Consider the following 20,371-nt stretch of genomic DNA (forward strand, 5'->3'; position numbering starts at 1 on the left):
CATTCAGTAGCAAAGTAGAGTGTTTTAGAGTCTTAGATTTGGAGCTTGCAAGGCATTTAGTTTTTGTTTGGATGTTCGTCCAGTTTTTTAATGTATAGCTTTGTTGATGTATTTTGTGTGTGTACCCAGTGCTTTGAATGAATGTCTTAGATCAGTCATAGTAGTCTCTATTTTAACTATGGGAGCCACCGCTGGAAGGCAAAGTTTTATAAATTGTAAGTTAATTTGTAAAGGGCATCAAGCCAGTATTTTTAAGATGTACTTTCAAAAGCAAGGAACTACATACACACTTTAGACAATTACCATCTGTTTTCCAGTCTAGGCATAAGTCACCATATTGAAAATTCTTACGCATCTTGAAGAAATATAGTATATTTCTGTCTTTGCTGGCGCTTGTGGGCTTGTTGCTTTGAACTTTTTTTCCTAAACTGGAGTCAGAACACTGGTACCACTAGTCTCACTACAGAGAGCCTATAGCTCCCTATAATGGAGAACAGACAAGAGACCAAGTCTAAATACATCTCCAATCTTTGAATTAGATCTATAAGAAAGACCTGATTTATTTGTCTACATTTCCCTGAGGAAATTTCTCCTGTGCTTTCCAGTGAGATGTGGGGGTCAGACATTTAACTTCCTTTTGTCTTGGGACTCCTTTACATATTAAGAGGCCAGATTAGTGTAAGCATGGAGTTGGAAGTTTTGCCTTGGTTTCCCAATCTGGAAAATAGATAATACCTGCCTAGTTAACAGGGATGGTTGGTAGGATTAATTAATGTTTATATATTGCTTGAAGATTAAAAGTGCTGCATGAGTTTTGTTTTCTTCATCTTTCCCCAATCTTCTGTGACTTTCACTGTCTCCCTCCCAAGACATTACCTGTCAATCACCATTGTAGCTGAGGTCAACTAGTCAGGTCTTATTTTGGAGGCCATAAGCAACACACATTAATTGTCCTGGGAGACTAAATGACAGGTAATTTATGCCATGTCCTGGCAGAGGTTTAGGAATATGAAATCAGGACCAGCCTCTTCATAGTCTTCTGAAGAATGCAGTGGGGTTGAACTTTGAGACCATTTAAAAAACCAAATGAAAAGCTTTTCATGAATACAGTGTGAGCAGTAATTATTTACATATACGGTTACAATCTCAGACAGAAACACTTAAACTGGAGTTCAGGTTGAGAAAGTAGCTGTAAAGTAAAAACACACAGAAGAACATTGTAGTCTAAAAATCATTAGAAAAATTCCAAGTTCAGGTTAACTGAAATGCCACATATTTGAAAGTTTAAGATGGTCCCAAAAAAACCCACTTAAATCTGTCTCCCCATAACTCTCATTGAGCTTAATCCCCATCCAGATGACAAGTTTAGCCATTGAGGAAAATCATCTATGACTAGCCAAGTAGGTTGCATATACCTCTAGAAGGAGACAACTAACTGGTGTATCCTATGCACAGTCTACGTAGTGTGAGTGCTAACCATTGTCAAGTAACAGTTGCATATTAACTAGGGCTGTTAACTCTCGTGATTAACTAAAAAAATTAATCGTGATTAATCACAGTTTTAATTGCATTGTTAAGCAATAGAATACCGCGTGAAATTTATTAAATATTTTGGATGTTTTTCTGCAATTTCAAATATATTGATTTCAATTACAACACAGAATACAAAGTGTACAGTGCTCATTTTATATTATTATTTTTGATTGGCACTCTAAAAATGATAAAAGAAATAATATTTTTCAGTTCACTTCGTACAAGTACTGTAGTGCAATCTCTTTATTGTGGAAATGCAATTTACAAATGTAGATTTTTGTTTTGTTTTGTTACATAACCACTCAAAAACAAAACAGTGTAAAACTTCAGAGCCTACAAGTCCACTCAGTCCTACTTCTTGTTCAGCCAATTGCGAACACAAACAAGTTTGTTTACATTCACGGGACATAATGCTGCCTACTTCTTATTTACAATGTCACCTGAAAGTGAGAACAAGCGTTCGCATGGCACTTTTGTAGCCGGCATTGCAAGGTATTTACGTGCCAGATATGCTAAACATTCGGATGCCCCTTCATGCTTCAGCCATCATTCCAGAGGACATGCTTGCATGCTGATGATGATCATTTAAAAAAAAGCGTTAATTAAATTTGTGACCAAACTCTTTGGGGGAGAATTGTATGTCTGTTTTACCCACATTCTGCCATATATTTCATGTTATAGTAGTCTTGGATAATGACCCAGCACGTTGTTTGTTTTAAGACCACTTCCACTGCAGATTTGACAAAACTCAAAGAATGTATCAATGTGAGATTTCTAAAGATAGCTACAGCACTTGACCCAAGGTTTAAGAATCTGTAGTGCATTCCAAAATCCGAGAGGGATGAGGTGTGGAGCATGCTTTCAGAAGTCATAAAAGAGCAACACTCCAATGCAGAAACTACAGAACCCGAATGACCAAAAAAAATAAATAAATAAACCTTTTGCTGGTTTCAGAGTAGCAGCCATGTTAGTCTGTATCCGCAAAAAGAAAAGGAGTACTTGTGGCACCTTAGAGATTAACAAATTTATTTGAGCATAAGCTTTCGTGAGCTACAGCTCACTTCATCGGATGCATGCAGTGGAAAATACAATGGGGAGATTTTATATACACAGAGAACATGAAACAATGGGTGTTACCATACACACTGTAACAAGAGTGATCAGGTAAGGTGAGCTATTACCAGCGGGAGACGGGGGGGATGACCTTTTTGTAGTGATAATCAAGGTGGGCCATTTCCAGCAGTTGACAAGAACTTGTGTGGAACAGTTGGGGGGAATAAACATGGGGAAATAGTTTTACTTTTTGTAATGACACATCCACTCCCAGTCTCTATTCAAGCCTAAGTTAATTGTATCCAGTTTGCAAATTAATTCCAATTCAGCAGTCTCTCGTTGGAGTCTGTTTTTGAATTTTTTTGTTGAAGAATTGCCACTTTTAGGTCTGTAATCAAGTGACCAAAGAGATTGAAGAGTTCTCCGACTGGTTTTTGAATGTTATAATTCTTGACGTCTGATTTGTGTCCATTTATTCTTTTACGTAGAGACTGTCCAGTTTGACCAATGTACATGGCAGAGGGGCATTGCTGGCACATGATGGCATATATCACATTGGTAGATGTGCAGGTGAATGAGCCTCTGATAGCGTGGCTGATGTGATTAGGCCCTATGATGGTGTCCCCTGAATAGATATGTGGACACAGTTGGCAACGGGCTTTGTTGCAAGGATAGGTTCCTGGGTTTTTAGTGGTTTTGTTGTGTGGTTGCTGGTGAGTATTTGCTTCAGGTTGGGGGACTGTCTGTAAGCAAGGACTGGCCTGTCTCCCAAGATCTGTGAGAGTGATGGGTCATCCTTCAGGATAGGTTGTAGATCCTTGATGATGCGTTGGAGAGGTTTTAGTTGGTGGCTGAAGGTGATGGCTAGTGGCGTTCTGTTATTTTCTTTGTTGGGCCTGTCCTGTAGTAGGTAACTTCTGGGTACTCTTTTGGTTCTGTCAGTCTGTTTCTTCACTTCAGCAGGTGGGTATTGTAGTTGTAAGGCATCTGACTCAGATGATGAAAATGAACATGCATCGGTTTGCATTGCTTTGGATTGTTATAAAGCAGAACCTGTCATCAGCATTGACGTATATCCTCTGGAATGGTGGTTGAAGCATGAAGGGACATGCGAATCTTTAGGGCACTTGGCATGTAAATGTCTTGTGATGCTGGCTACAACAGTGCAATGGGAATGCCTGTTCTCACTTTCAGGTGACGTAAACAAGAAGCAGGCAGCATTATCTCCTGCAAATGTAAACAAAGTTGTTTGTCTGAGGGATTGGTTGAACAAGAAGTAGGACTGAATGGACTTGTAGGCGCCAAAGTTTTACGTTGTTTTATTTTTGAATGCAGGTGTTGGGTGTGGTTTTTTTTATATAATTCTAAATTTGTAAATTCAACTTTCACGATAAAGAGATTGCACTACAATATTTGCAATGGGGGAATTGAAAAGTACTATTTCTTTTGGGTTTTTTTTCAGTGCAAATCTTTGTAATCAAAAATAAATAGAAAGTGAGTTGTGCACTCTGTATTCTGCATTGTAATTTAAATCAATATATTTGAAAATGTAGAAAACATCCAAAATATTTAAATAAATGGTATTCTATTGTTTAATTGTGCGATTAATCACAATTAATTTTTTTAATCGCTTGACAGCACTAATGTTGCCTCAGATCAATGGTTAGGTAAAATACTAATTCGGTTGTATTAAGATCAGTTATTTTATATTTTCAAAAGGACAAGGCATCAGCTTTAACAAAGGATTTCAAATTGTATGCTTTAGAAAATGTTTACAGCATTGTAGGTGTGCATGAAATTTTCAAGATCAATAGAGACCCCTACAAGGACACTATAGAAACTCCCTGCTGAGAGACCGTTTAAGTAAAACTAAATTTTGTGCTGTAATTTAGGCAAAAAAATTTAAACTTTGACTGTTTTGTGATTGCATAGTTAAACTCCTCTGAATATAGGAATTTCACAGTGTAAAATTCTGTTGCAACCTTAATTACCCAGGTACAACACTTAAAACAAATGCAGTAATTCCTTGAAATCACCTGCTAGGAATTAATTGGAAGAAGTCTTGTTAAGCTCAATGTTAGTCTTAATTTATGTGTGTGTGGTAACATTCATGAAACTTACTGAAATTGTGAAAATCTATTGCCTCACTAGGTGCTAGTGGTAATCTCACACTGATAAATGGCCTCTGTTTTGAGAGCATGGGTTTTGCTTTGTGTTAGGGCTGTATGAATCAGTTATTTTATCATTGGCCCTGTTAAATAAATAAAATCTTACACAAGTTCCACAATACTTTCCTCTTCTCACTAGTAACAACTGTTCAAAGACAAGTATGTTCTTCAAACAATTTTTGGTTCTTTTATGTAGCATACTGAAGATAGATCAAATCACCTTTTCAAAGAATTGACACAACCCACCTTCTTTCAGTTGAGAAAAACAAAGGGAGTAAATTTTCAAAGCTCTCTGCAGCATTTTAGCAGTGTGACTGTCATTACAGTCAGAGTTGGCTGACTAAAACTGGCCCAACACTTTGAAAATATACCCCACAAATCAGCTTTTAGCCTGTAACTGGGTTTTTTGTTCGTTTAATTTTTTTGAATCTTTGCTATCTCAGCATAGCAGTTTGAAGATCCCTTTGTGCAAACAAAAATCTTGATATACCTATTTCTGTGTTTTTAAGTAAAGGTAACTTAGTCCAGGAACAGAATATAGCATACAGTAAAATGTCAGGTATTCAAACTGTAAGATGGTCCAATAGCACTGTTTTGTAAAGTACTTATTAATTCAGGAATTTCTTTCAGAACACTTTTCTTTGATATATCATTTCCTAAAAAAGAAATATGAAAGGGAAGATATGTAAGCAGTAGGATACTGGAGCTATTTTTGGTGAAAACACCAGCACTACATATGATTTAAGAAAGACAACATATCAGTCAAATTACTGATTATATTACAAACAAGAAGTAAATTCTGATGTATGTTCAGAGTACTAAAATCCCAATGTTGTTAATCTTAAAAATCTTACTACACACCTCTGTACTTCATTTCACAGAGTTGACTGATTATTTTTGCTTCCATATGCAAATTTTCAAGCCAGAGATACCCTTCTTCGGTACATATTTGCTATGCCAGAAATACTTAACTTTGATGGACATCTGCATGACTAATCTAAAACCCCCAACTTACTTGGAATTTTGGTTTTTAGTGCAGTTTGAAAATATGCTTATTGTAGATGTCTCATAGCAGAGGTATGGTCATCACTGATTTTAAATTAAACTGGCGCTTTTAAACTAGCTTGTGTTGCATAAAGTTAAATAGGGGTAAAATGCTAGCCTTCTCCTACGGAACTAGTTACTGGGGGGGAGAGGAATCTGTTCAGTTTCACAGTGCACTATTGTACTGATAGCCACAAACTATGCAACTGTTCCTTTCGAGGGGCAGGGGAAATAGTCTGAGTATATGATTGTCATGTTTGATATTCATACTGGTCATATGGATTTGATTTGTTTTAGACCAGCGAAATCTTCATAGTGGCATTTACAATGGTACAAAACCAAATCCTGTTATGTCACTTGACTTCCCTAGCCATTTTACTATTACTGCTTAGATTTGGAATTCTAGATACTGCATTTCTTAAACTGTGAGAGCAGGATCAAGCCTCTGAAATAAAGTGCAAGATTCCTATTCACTTCAGTAGGAGCAGGACTCCTATTCACTTCAGTGGGAGCTGCTTGTTAGGTGACTAGATCCTTTTTACACAGTCCTGCTCCCTCTTCTGCAACATGTCAATATGTTTCGTAGGGCATGCCTTACACTAGCAGCGTGCACCACAGTGCTGCACCATAACTCCCTTGTGTGGATGCTGTGGGCACAAACTAAAAGATTCCTGCCCCATAGTCTGACCTGCATGGCAAAGCACACCAGCCCTTAGAGAATGGGCTCCTGCAATGTGTATATTAGCACAGTAGGTTTGTTTTCTAAGCAACAGGGATAGGCTCAATTCCTTAAGCTATTCTTGAATTAAAAGATAATATGCTCTTAGCATATGAGAGAGTCAATGGACAACTCATGGGCCTTTAAAAAAAGATGTTGGGTATTTTTTTAACTATGATGTCTGTTTGTTCTCTCACAGTTGTAAAAATTTAATAATGGATTGCTCCTTTGTGCTAAACAAATCGGATGGGAAACAAAAATGGATAATCCACTATCAGTTGGCCCCATTTTATTTTAGCAACCCACTCCCAGACAAACATAAAAATGTATTCTATGTACCAAAATGTCAGTCACTGTTATGGCCTCCCTGCACCTTTTCCCCCTTTCTGGTCTCTTTGAGTTCATCCACCTAAAGTGTTTGGCCCTTTCCTGACTTGGGGTGAAATCTCATGATTCTTCCACTCTTAGAACCAGGACCTGGGTACTCTCTCCCATGTACACCAACCAGTTACCATTCTGCAGGTTTCAGGAACTTGTGACCAGTGATAGTGACCCACAACCATCTTGAAACAAAATATTGTTATTTAATAGTTGGAACAAAGCATTAGTGAAAAAGGATTTTATAGCAACAAACCGTCTATGTACACATCTAATTTTTCACTTAGCTTTTAGTTAAGTTAGATAAGAGGAAAGCTTATGTTACAGGAACAGAACCAATGGCATTCACCTAGCCAGTCTAGATCATTGTATGTCTTTGGGTCTCTCTCTGTTTCCTTTTTTTCAAGCTGGTTTTGGCATTCCAGAAAGAGAGTGGACTAAAACTATTAAAGCTACTAACTCTAGCATTGTCTTAATAAACCTTGAGTCTAAGCTGTCAGGTGACTATTAGAAAGGGCCTCCTCTCTTTTTCCTACGACCTTGTCTACATGGGGAAATTGACTAGCAATAGCTCTTCCGGAATTGTTCCCCTATGGACATTCCATTCCAAAATAAAAGTGATATTTTTTATTTTGGAATAACGTCCACATGGGGAGCTATTGAAGAATGAGCTATCCCATCATTTCCACATGTAGACACGGTGGACAGGCTAAGTAGGTAGAGTTGTGCTAACCAGGGAGACACTTCAGGTGAAATTTCCCCCCATTTATGATAGACCACCCCCATATAATGAGAGATCCAGGTAGAGAAATAATAGTTATTAAACAACCCCCTCATTGTCAAGTTGTTGTTAAAATATTCTGTATTGTATCTCCTTTTGCATCTTTGCTGATTATAAAGGTATGTGTTTATGTTCTGATCTCAGTGTCTTGGATCACTGGGAACAAACTGTCATAAATACTGGATTGTGGTACTGATGATTAAATCAGAATTTAGGCAGAGACTGGTTAGATAGGACACAACTTCTGCTTATACACTCCTTCAGAAACAATGGGGAGGGAGATTTAAAATTTGCAGTGTGCCAATATAGTGCAGACCGTGCTTTCTTGCCAGCTGTTTGATTTGTGACTACATTGACTAAGGCACTAGGTGGACAGAGATTGTGCATTCCCAGGACAGTGCACATATTCTGGAAGGAAGACAGCCAGGTCCTGTTAGCTGAGTAAGAACATCACTGACTATGAGAGAGGACTATGTTGTTATTAGCTTTGCAAATATCCTTTTTCTAGAGCCATCAGTGTTTCCATTTCTACAGCCCTTACATACATATTTTGAGGAGAAGAAAGTTGGCTGGTTTATCATGGGCAGGAATGTTTTGAAAATAGACTACTGCAGCATTTTAAAGATGAAATTTGGGAACCTCTGCTCTGTATTTTTAAAGACCTTTAAAGTTCACTGTTAACCCTGTCCCTTCCAACTCTGACAACTAGTGCGTAGAGATGCTAGAGAAATATTTAAGTTTTTTTTTTTTTTCTTTAAAACTTGTGCCTCTCAGTTTATATTATGTAAAAAAATGCTTGGTGTCAAAGTACTATAGAATGTATTGAACTATACCACTCACTCCCAACTTCAGGAACCAACCCTCTAAGTCCCTAGTGGTTATTTTGGAAGTAGCTCACTCATGCTTGAGATGTAACAATATCCTCAACTAAAATTGTAGATTTTTTTTTTTTTTAAAGGCTAGGGGAGTTAATGGAAATTGAGGATAAAATGGGAGGAATTTGTTGTATTCAAGATACAAGCAGTTGTCTTAGTACAAGAAGAGACCACTCTCAAGATCAACAATGTTTTTCTAAATAAATAATTTTAATCAACATAAGAAACCTCTGGAACTTGTTTTGCAAGCAGTTAAGGCATCTAACTTAGAGAAAAATTTTACACATTTTATAAGAACAAAAATCTGTCCCACTAAGTGGGATAAATCGTTGAGCCATCAGTACTCCATAGTTTAGACCATAAAATAATCAGTGATGTGATAGGAAGAAATTTGTCTAGGATGAGTGGAGTATTGCACAAATAAACAGATTACGGGGAATTTCTACTTTCCTCTGAAGCATCAGCTGACATTGATGGATTGCTTTTGGAGAGAAGAGACCAGATGAAATGTCAGCTATAAAAACAGATTAGTAGTTCTGCCCACTTCTAATTTTTTTGGTCTTTATTATAAGGCATAATATAGCCATCTATGAAAAACAGCTGATTTACTCATGTGAATGTTTTACCAAACCTTGAGCCCTACAAGAGCAATGAGCATTCACGGGCTTGATCAGAACTGTAATAATACAAATATAACAATAAAAGAACAACTCCAAAATAAAATTTGCAACAAAATAGATGGCTGTTCAGGAATGGGCAAGGAATTTCTTTAAGGGGTATTTACTGTCTATAGAACTAGTTTGTATCTTGTTGCGGTCCATGAATCAGGTTGCTGGTTTGAAAGTCCTTCTACTCTTTGTTTGCTCTTTTCTGTTCTGCTATTTAAAAATCTTATTACCCTAAATATCCTTCCAAAGTCATGATGCAGCAAATTCTCTCTGCTTGTTCTCTCCTAATCATTTCTAGTCAGAACTTTATTCATCATTTAATCTGTCTTGCTTTGCCAAGTTACTAATAACATTTTACATTTGCCAAACTAAGGTTCACTGATGTTGGTCTATAATCCTTAAATTTTTTTCTTTTTCATTCAGATGCAACCAAGAATGAGTAAGTGCTCTAGACACCGTTTCTAATAAATCACAAATGCATTAATAACCCTGGAATTCGCAAGGCATGACCTAAGACACTAACAGCCACTAGATATAGCAACTGGTGCTTAACATTGGAAATGTCCTTTGTTAACACATTCTCAGGAAATATTCTTAGGCTTATCAGGGGGAAATGTCAAACTTTTGATAATCGGGTCTCTAGTAACTCCCTAAATTTAACTGCTGGCCAATTTATTCTGGCTATTTTACATTGTCTGTTCTGTTTTACTCTCAAACAGATCACAGGATGTTAATTTAGATAGCATGTGATTCTGAAAGCAGAAATCATTGGCTCATAGCTGTATTCTTGTGTGTACTAATACACACACGGAATGTTGTAGTGTTCGCTAGTAGCAAACACTGTTTTTTCTAGTTAAAGTTTTTAAGAGATGCTTCCATTTCATTCACTGATACATTTATCAGAAGCTTTTCTTTTGGAGTATGAAACTTCCCATGCTTGGTCTCAGATCAAAAGCAATTTTTTCCCCACACCCTGAAGCTTAAGTATGTGAGCTGTATAATTTTACTCATATATATTCTATTATAATAGAATTTTTCTATTTGATGTAGCTAAGTCATCAGTGATCTATAATGAGAACCACAACATCATGACTGAAATATTATATTTTTTAAAAATTAGCATTTAACTACCGTGATGGGGAGTGTCGTAGAAATATTATTGCTGGCATGAAAGAAAGTTGCAAAGTCTTTTATTTCAAATCTAGTAACTTTCAAAATGAGCTTAAATTAGTTTCCAGTACTGCACCTACCAGACTTCACTTCCTCTGCTGATTTTTGTTCTTAAAAAGACAGAATTCAATTGTAAATGTGCCTCTCCATCCTGTTGTGTGAAAAATGCACCCAGACAAAAGGGTGAAACTCTCTGCATAGGAAGTGCTGAAGTATGCACAGAGTAAACCAGAAATAACATATCCCGTTATACGGAGGTTGGGCCTTCTAATAATAGAAGGTAAACAATGTAGACAGAAGTTGACTATCACTTTTAACAAGAGGACTGTAGAATGCAAGTGAACTTATGTCAATTGCGTACCCCTGTCTATGCTGCACAATTTTTTCAACAAAAGTCAAGTTTCGTCGACAAAACAGTAGAGGTGTACACACGACAATGCTCCTTCTGCCGACAAAACTCTCCTGCTTTGCCGACAAAATAAAACCACCTTGATGAGAGGCATATTTTTTTGAGGCAAAGTTATACCGACAAAGCATCAGTGTAGACACCATGCTTGGTTATGTCACTGTAAATGGCCTCCAGGAGGTGTCCCACAGTGCCCATCCTGACCGTTCTGGTCAGCAGTTTGAACTTTGCTACCTTGCACCCAGGTACACAAGTTTCCACCCGCTCTCTTTAAAGGCCCGGGAATGTTTGAAATTCCATCTCCTGTTTTCTCGGCCTGGAGAACTCACATCGCATCTTCCCAGCTGACTGTGGCGGCTCCTCGCAGCAACTCTCCCCCCCAGCTTGGAGCACACCCAAGTTGTTGGATCTGCTGTCACTGTGGGGAGAGGAGGCTGTGCAGTCCCAGCTCTGCTCCAATCGTAGGAACTTCGATACCTACAGGCAGATTTCTCATGGCTTGTTGGATAAGGGCTAGAAATGGGACATGCAGCAGTGCCATGCGAAGATAAAGGAGTTGAGGCAGGCATACCAGAAGGCAAGGGAGGTAAATGGTCGGTCTGTCTGGTGCTGTGCTGAAGACCTGCTGCTTCTATAAGGAGCTGGACGTCATCCGTGGCGGTGACCTCCACCTCCCAGAGCCCTGTGGATACTTTGGCAGGGCTGGAGGCAGCGAATAGTGGACCTAACCCCAAGGACGAAGTCATGGACAAGGAGGCCAAGTTGGAGGACAACATGGCACACACGGCAGGGTTGTCCAGTGGTGTGGCGAGTCGGGACCTCTTTTTCCACTCTGGACCTCTAGCCAGTCCCAGAAGTCCATCTCTGGTGCGCATGATGCAGGAGAGAAGAGCCCTGGTAAGTGATCTTTTTGAGTTGATGCTGCTTGGTTATATGCTGTCCTTTGCTCTGTATGTTCTAGAAGTGGGTGAAGGGATTGATGTGTACAAGACTAGCTGTGTTTGAGTGTGCTCCACATTCCCTTGTGCAGCAAAGCAGTGCAGCAGAACAGTGTGTAAATGCCCACCGAGATTTCACAGGAATCCTCCAGAGAGATCTCTAGGAAACTTTCCTGGAGGTACTCGCTAATCCTATGCCAAAGGTTCCTTGGCAGAGCTGCTTTGTTCTTTCACGCATTGTAGGAAACTTTTCCCATGTCACTTGGCAATCAGTTATGCTGGGACCAAAGCATCACGTAGGCAAGCAGCACAGGGACTGGGTCTGAAACCGCACACCTGCAGGAGATGCACCCTTGCATTTCTGCTCACCCTCAGGAGTGAGATGTTGGCTTCAATGGCCCATGCCTGTGGGAAAAGGTGGCAGAATTTACAATATTGTCCCTAGTCACCTACATTGATCCCCTTAAAAACCAACCTAGACCCTTTGCCCTATCTTGAATGCCAAACGTCACCCAGCCCAAAGTCACCATGTTTAGGGTGTTCACTGAGATGTGTGCTTTCTAAAGGATAGTGTGAAAGTGATTCGTATGTCAAAAGTGGTATTTTTACTATAATGATTCAGTACTGTGTGTGTGAACTAACAATCATGATTCTGTGTATTGTTTCTTGTGCTTCTGCAGATGTGGCCTTCAGAGGAACCCCCTATGCACCTGCAGATAAGGAAGCGACCAAGGCAGAGCAAGGAGAACATGTTCCGGGAGGTACTCCAGTCCTCAGAGGCCGAATAAAGAGAATGCAAGTTGTGGAGAGAGACCCTGAAGGGAAAAAATTAAAAAAGAAAGGCAGGACAGAAAGGAGAGTGAGGAGCATGTTGTAAATAGCCAAGAGTGGATGATAAAAGTGATGGAGGAGCAAACAGAGATGTTGAAATCCCTAATCATGCTCTAGGAAGAACGCATGCATGCTCACCCCCCTCTGCAGCCGATACAGAACTGCTTTCAATACCCTTCCCAAACTCTTCCCACGCGTTCCTTGTAACTTCCCAGAACATTTTGGTACCTTGTTCACTCCACCCTGTCAGATGGCTTCCAAAATGGTAGCTGGACTTACACATGGCTAGGAGAGCCTACACTGCCTTGCACTCTTATCTCCCCTCCCACCAAGCTTTTTGTATGCGTGTTGCTAATTGGTATTTAATAAAAATGAACTCTCTGAAAGATAGCCGCCTTTATTTGTCTCCTTCATATGGTGGTTGCTGCTGGTAGTAATACATAATGTCCGTTTGATTATTTGCCAACTACAAATCCCAGTCAGGAAACATCACAATTTTCATGCAAGGCGGCAAGTTAAGAAGGCATGTCAGAGTGCTGTATTACTGGGACTCATGATCAAAATGTTGCCTTAAAGCCTCCATCTTTCAAATAGCCCCCTATTGTGCCCCTCTAATAGCCCTAGTATCTGGCTGCTCAAATTCAGCAACCAGGCGGTCCGCCTCGGCTCTCCACCCCGGGAGAAACTTTTCACCCTTAGCCTGACAAATATTATGGGGCGTGCAAAATGTTTTCCTCATTTAGGTCTAACCTTCCATAAAGGCATTGCCAGTGCGCTTTTAATCTGCCAAAGGCACATTCCATGGTCATTCTGCACCTGCTCAGCCTGTTGTTGGAGCGCTCCTTGCTGCTGTCCAGGTTTTCTGTGTAAGGCTTTATGAGCCATGGCTGTAATGGGTACACTGAATCTCCCAGGATCACGATGGGCATTTCAATATCCCCCACTGGAATCTTCTGGTCTGGAAAGAAAGTCCCTACTTGGAGCTTTCCGTACAGGCCAGTGTTCCTGAAGATGTGTGCGTCATGCGCTTTCCCCGGCCACCCTGGGTTAATGTCAGTGAAACTCCCACAGTGATTTACAAGCACTTACAGTACCCTAGAGAAGTACCCCTTTCTATTGATGTACTCTGTCACAAGATGGTCTGGGGCCAAAATTGGATTATGCATGCCATCTATTGCCCCTCTGCAGCTAGGAAATCCACCATTGCCGCAAAGCCATCCACTATTCACGCACATTGCCAAGACTCTCAGTCCTTCGTATCAGGATGTAATTAATGGCCCCGCACACTTGTGTTAACGCAGTTCCAAGGGTCAACTTCCTGACTCTAAACTGATTCATGACTGATGAATAGCAGTCTGGAGTTGCCAGCTTCCACACTGCGATTGCCATGCGCTTCTCCACTGAGTGGGCATCTTTCATTTTAGTGTCCTTATGCCACAGTGCTGGGGCAAACTCTGCGCACAGTTCCAGGAAGGTGGCTTTCTGCATCCGAAAGTTCTGCAGCCACTGCTAGTCATTCCAGACCTGCCTAATGACATGATCCCACCACTCAGTGCTTGTTTCCCGAGCTCAAAAGCGACGGTCCACCATCTTCAGCTGCTCTGTGAATGCCAAAAGTAATCTGCTGTTTCTTTCCTTGGCACACAGCAGGTCCGGCAACTCTGATTCCTGTTCAGATTGGGAGCTCATGATGTACTGCATGACCATCCACGATGTGTTCATAACAGTGACTGCGGCAGTAGAGAGCATTGTGGGAGTCTATCCTTTCAGACAGAGATGTTGGGAGATAAACAGGGGCTGTTGAAAAATGCTGCGAAATGCAGTCTGAAGCCCATGGAATGCTGGGACGGAAAGAACTGCATCATGGGACGTTGAGCATGCACCCATGGTGCACTGCAATCCACTCTGTCTTCCCACAACTCCTAGCTGCAGAAGGTGGCGAGTAGCACAGTGGGGATAGCTACCCGCAGTACACTGCTCTCCCCGTCGATGCTAGAGCACCAGTTGTGGACATGTTCTGATGACAGAAGGAGTGTAGTGTGAACATGCACAAGCGATGTAATTACACCAGTTTTTGATTGTCAGCTTAATTTACATCGACAAAACTCTGTAGTGTAGTCAAGGCCTTAGACTCTCCTTTGGAATAGAGTAACTCCAAACTTGAGATGAATATGCCTTCAATAAAGTGACTAACTCAAGTCTAGAGGATGAGAAGATCCTATCACCTCTATTTTGTAGCCTTGTTGCCTAATGTACATAGCTGCGCTGGTAGCATTAGACCATTTACCTTATAACCTGCGATTGCAGAAGTCTCAATAACCATTTTATTGAAAGTATTGCCTGTTTTGAGACAAGATCCTTATTTACATGTTTGCTATCTAAGAAATCTTGAAGAAACTGGAAAATATTTCATTTAAATTGTTCAGCTTGATTTCTGCTGAGTAAAGTGTCTACATGTTTATTTTAATGATTTTGGGGAAAACAATACAAATTGTCTACTTAGTGCAATTTGTGCCTCTCTTCTTTCTTTGAGAAGGCAAATGCCACCTTTCACCACTAACTATGAGGAAGATGACAAAGGATTGCAGTAAGGTCTACTGATTACAGAGTATTTTGAGATAGCAATATAAGCATTTACATGTGTCCCTGGTACCCGGTCTATTCAAGGTAATTGAAAACAAATTGTAAGATGTTTCCACTCACACAGTCATCTGCTGCTTTTATGGTGATTTAATTGTTTAGGGGTGTATTTTTTTCAATGTAGGAAATATTTGAAGTTAAAACATTTGTGTACTGTAACCGGTGACATGCATAAACTTCAAGGGTGAAAGTATTCCACAGCATTTATTCTGAGATACTGCTGGCTATGTTAAGTGTTTTGGGGGCTGACTTTCCAAACTGCTCAGAGTCCAGCAGTTCCCTTTAAAGATAATGAACCTAACTGGGAACTCAGTTCTTCAGAAAAATCTAGCCATTAATGCTTTTGCTGACGTGCCAGTGGTACTGGCAGAGCATTACCTCCATGAACTGTGGTCAGCCCCGGTCTCAACTCAGTCTGCAGGGACATACATACATTGTGAATGTGTTAGAAGCTAAAAGCCTTTTCTCTTGGTTGGAGGGGGAAAGTGGGATTATTAAACTTTGCCATATGATCCTTGAATTGCTTAAATCATACCCTCTAAGTAGACTGCTTGTTCGTCTTCAGAGCTGGACAAATAAATAATATATAATAATATAAATAATCTTTTGAGGCACATCTTAAATGTGATTATCTTACTTAAATATGTTCCTTTTGTCTTTCATTTCAGGACAGCCCAGAAACTTGCAAGATCTATGCCGAATTAAAATCCGCCAGTGTATAGGCCTTCAAAACCTAAAACTGCTTGATGAACTACCCATTGCCAAGGTCATCAAAGACTATTTAAAACACAAGTTTGATGATATCTGATATCCATGAAGAAAAGAACTCTGAGCAAGCTTAGTTATATTCCAGATACTTAAAGAGGCTTGTTGCCTTGCACAAAGTATATCCTATGCAAATTCTGATTTTTCTGTAAGTCAGAAGGCAGGTATACACGTCCTTGGGTTTTTTATACCACATGCTAGAAGGTCTTAATTTTTTGGTTTCTTGGTCCAAGTTTACAAGGTCCAAGCTTTCTATACAATATTACATTTTAAAAATTTATTTGTTTTTTTTTTTAAATGAGGCATGCAAACTTGCAATGGAAATGGAACATAGCGTATTCAAAGGAAGTGATTGGTTCTGATTGGCATGCATAGTATTGTAAGCCATCTGAGCGATTGTTAAACAAAATGAGTTTTGGAGACTAAAGCACCAGTCCTGCAAAGGGACCCATGTGGGCAGACCTTTATGTCCATACAGTCTCTTTGACTGATGGGACTTTGTGTAGGTCTAAAGCTCTGCCCATGTGTATCATTTTGAGAATCGTAACCATGGTTTCCTGGGACATACTGTACAAATGCCATATGGAAACTTTTTAAAAATACAGTCACCCTGTTCAATTTTAAAATGTATAAGTTGGCTCTTTTTATACTGTTCTTTTCCTAATTACTGTAGTTTGGATGTCCATAAATCCAGGATCTCTGCTTTCCTGATATTCCCTGTAAGTGAGCTATTGTTTGTAACTATATTTTTAACAGTGACAGTACACTGCACAGAGTCATACAGTCTCTATTTTTTACATTAAGTTAAGGGGAAACAAGTTTAGATTTTGAAGCCAATGTATTCTGTTTCTCATACAGTGCCTCCCGTGCAATAATCTTTCTAATGTATTTTGTCCATGATTGTGTGACTTTCGCACCATTTCTTACTTAGCCTCAATGCATTATTTGTGAAAATAGGAACTGCGGCTTTATTGTAGCATTGATACAGCAATGCTATAATAATGTCAGTTGCTGTTACAATCCCTGAATTTGCTGAATGTATAATTTAGCTGTTTTATTTCCCTTTGAGATGAAATTTCGCATACAGGTTGTTAGGCCAGATCTCTCTTTAAATTGCTATTATTTGGCTAAGTACTTTTATTTTAAAGGGGTTACAAGTTTTTTTTGTTGTGTTCACATTTTGGTTTTGATTTGCTTGAAGTTGACTAGGATGTAGTCTCCACTGATAAGTGCACATAACCCCCATTAATTTGAGTGTTCCTTGTGCACTGACAAGAAAATAGTCCCCTTAGCATTAGAAGCTTAAATTTTGCAAACACTAAGTGGGTTCTTCTTAACCTCAAACCGGCAAGTGATTTCAGTAGTTAAATTTGGCTTTTCTGTTTTCATCATAAGCATTAATTTGACCTGATAAAGAGCCTGTTCCTAATTGTCAATGGAAATAGAAGGTCTCAGCACCAAACAGAAATGGGCCAAAATGTGCACCTATTTTACTGTTTTCATTTTCAAGGGATTATGGAGTCAGTATAAAGTTCTTGTCCATGTTTTCTACTCCTGCTTTGCCATTGTAGTGGCTCCAAAAGAGCCTTTATAATAGCAGCAGCTCTCTCATACTAGGGATCTCAATGGAAGCTGGGAGATTGGGGAAACCATGTTGACTCTTCATTTTTCACACTGTCCCTTTCAAAATGTTACATAATTTTTTTTTTAAAAAAAGGTGAAAGCAAGGAAAGCAAGTACATTTAGATTAACTCCGCTGGTTCATCCCTAATTCCTTGAAGCCAGGGATTGTAGTTTCCTCATGCACGAATCTTATTGCTAATGATGGATGCACAGGAACCATGGCAGCAAGGATTATCTCACCCTATTGTGCCTAGCCTTGAACAGGTTTCCGAACAATGGGTGATTTTAGAGACTCAGTGGCTCAGAGAAGGGGTAGCGGGATGTGGAGCCTTTCATCTCTGACTCACCAATTCAAATCAAACCTGCTTCATCAGTGACCAATAGTTAATATAACAGCAGCCTGTAGGAAGCGAGTTTGTCCACTGTCCACACCAGTCACCACAGTTGTTGCTAATGTGGACCCTTATTGGCAGCCTCAGCAAAGAGGTCAGAGAATAACTGGGCAAGACAACTCTCCTCTATATATAAGGCTTCCTCCAGGTCATAGCTGAAGCACATTGGTGGCATTATAGTGTGTGTATGGGGGGGGGTGGGGAAGGCGGGGGGGAGAGTGCTTTAATGAATACTCAAAACATCTTAGGGGCTGATCTCTTCTGCTTTAAGTTCTGCAGTACCTAGGCATAATGAGGCACATTAGGGATGGGATGGCAGCTCTTAACTCTGAATCTTCAGTTTTGTTACATAGAAACAGAACCTTAACATTCTTTGTTTTTAAATATTTAATATTGTTCATCTGCTTTCCTAAGTAACTTGTTTGGTTTTAAACCATTTTCTTCTCCATCAGTGAAGGTGCATTTTTACAGGAATCTTTTCTGAAATAATTTAGACTATATCTTAGTCAGAATCCATATTAAGATAAATTATTTGTTCTGTCTTGCTGCTGTGACTTCAGAAAATTATGAAAGACCTTGCTGGTAACAAAAATGTTATTTAATGAAGAAGTGTGTCATTCCATTATTTATTGAGTGAGGTTTGGTATTTTTAGTAACTGACATTTAAAGGAAACACTTTTTTACATTTTAGGCCAGTGCAAAACCTTTCTTTTAAAAAAAGAAAAAAAAATTGCAGAAATCTAATCCCCTTTAGCAAGGCTAAATTGTCAAAGGACCTGATCCAAATCCCACTGCTGTCAATGGAAAGACTTCCACTGGGCTTTGGATCAGGCCTGAGGGTCCCGATTCAGCAAAGCACTTACGGTCTTACAGATAAGCATGTGCTTGAGTAGTCCTCTTGGCCTCAGCGGGACTATTTATATACTTAAACTGTAGCACATAATTAAGTTAGTAAAATACAGGGTTTATTCATCATTCAAGCCTAACTAGATTTGAATGTTGTGAATCTATTCTGTTGTCACTCTCCTAAATGGGTATAATGCACAAGTAGTTAGAAAACACAGAAGTGATTTGATTTTTCCATAATCTTTTGAAATAGAATCTGGAAAGATGAGTACATAATATAAATGTATTACATATCCTAGTTCCATTCCTTTAATATACATTGGTGGTCATTTTATTGAACCTTAAAATAATAATAATAGTAAAATTGGCAAATACACCAAAGAAACAGGCAAGCAAAAGATTCTGATCATTAATAAACTGCAAACCTCATCCTTTAAAAACAAAGCAGAAAGATTTTTGTAAATATGTGTTTATAAATGTACAGCAGAGTAAGAGTGGGTTTTTTAGATTATTTAATTACCTTATTTCTAAACGATTTACTACATTATAGACAATACTTGTTAGTTTGAAAAGCTTTTGAGTGTTTTGGTTTTTTAATTCATCATCAGTCATGCTTGGAATAACTCTGGCTTCCTTGGGATAGCGTGGAGAATTTAGTTTTCTGGCTATAGTTGGCAATAACAAGAAAACACATCTGGACAAAGAGGACTAGCGTGATTAATTTGTCATACAGACGCCCTGAAGCAAAAGAGAACGTATAGTTTGTTTACCAGAGTGGACCATATGGAAATTTTAAATCTTAACTTCTGAATAAAGTTGATCCAGAGCCCAGAATGTCACTGGGACAAGAGCAATTTACAATTTGCCCACAAATCTAGCTTCCATGCACCTTTTTGTGTTATCAGTATCATGATGTACTTTGTTCTTCTTTTGTAATGTAAGTTCTGCTTTGGGTCAGTTTGAATTTTAAAAATATTTAAATCTGGTTAAAATCTTTTGGGTTTATGTTCTATTTATTTCTAATCCAATGTTTTAATAATATAGTATCACTTTGCAGCTTTCCCTCAATGTCTGTCCTTCCTGAAAACCCTTAATGCAGTCATGACAATGGATAACTAATGATGTGTAAACTTAGCTGTTGAGGCTCAGTTCTGCATTGAGAAATGAATGCAGATCACCCTGAACTTAGTGCATTGCGTCAGTAAATCTAAAGGCAAACTTGGGCAGTCAGGGCTGGACTGCCAAAAGGGGATCAACCCAGCCTCTAACCGTTTCCATACACACGTTTCTATACACTCACTTGCATGTACAAGCTATAAAACTTACACCACCCTCATCATCTGCATGTGCAAATAATGATGGCCAAATAGAAGTCATGTCTTGCAAATGGATCTGTCAGTATGCAATGTCTTTTTTTTTTTTATTTTATTTTTAAATACTGGAAAATGGAATAAGCAAGGCTACTTCTGAGTATATCATTCAGGTGTGAACTGAGACCAAACAAACAGCTTGGGTCCACCAGGAGTCTTTGTAAAGTACAAG

The 20,371-nt window shown here is 39.1% G+C and overlaps 1 protein-coding gene across 4 annotated transcripts in view; it reads left to right on the plus strand.

The window, feature by feature from the left end:
- Window positions 1-18,164, plus strand: part of ASB7 (ankyrin repeat and SOCS box containing 7) — a 43,048-nt gene extending 24,884 nt beyond the window's left edge. For all 4 annotated transcript variants that reach the window (XM_077828688.1, XM_077828689.1, XM_077828690.1 and 1 more), the window contains one exon: window positions 15,872-18,164. In XM_077828688.1, the coding sequence (XP_077684814.1) occupies window positions 15,872-16,011 (140 nt within the window). In that variant the 3' untranslated portion in view covers window positions 16,012-18,164. The remainder of the gene's footprint in view (window positions 1-15,871) is intronic.
- Window positions 18,165-20,371: the final 2,207 nt, after the last annotated feature.

Source organism: Eretmochelys imbricata, chromosome 10 (genome assembly GCF_965152235.1).
Source record: "Eretmochelys imbricata isolate rEreImb1 chromosome 10, rEreImb1.hap1, whole genome shotgun sequence".
Classification (NCBI taxonomy): Eukaryota; Metazoa; Chordata; order Testudines; family Cheloniidae; genus Eretmochelys; species Eretmochelys imbricata.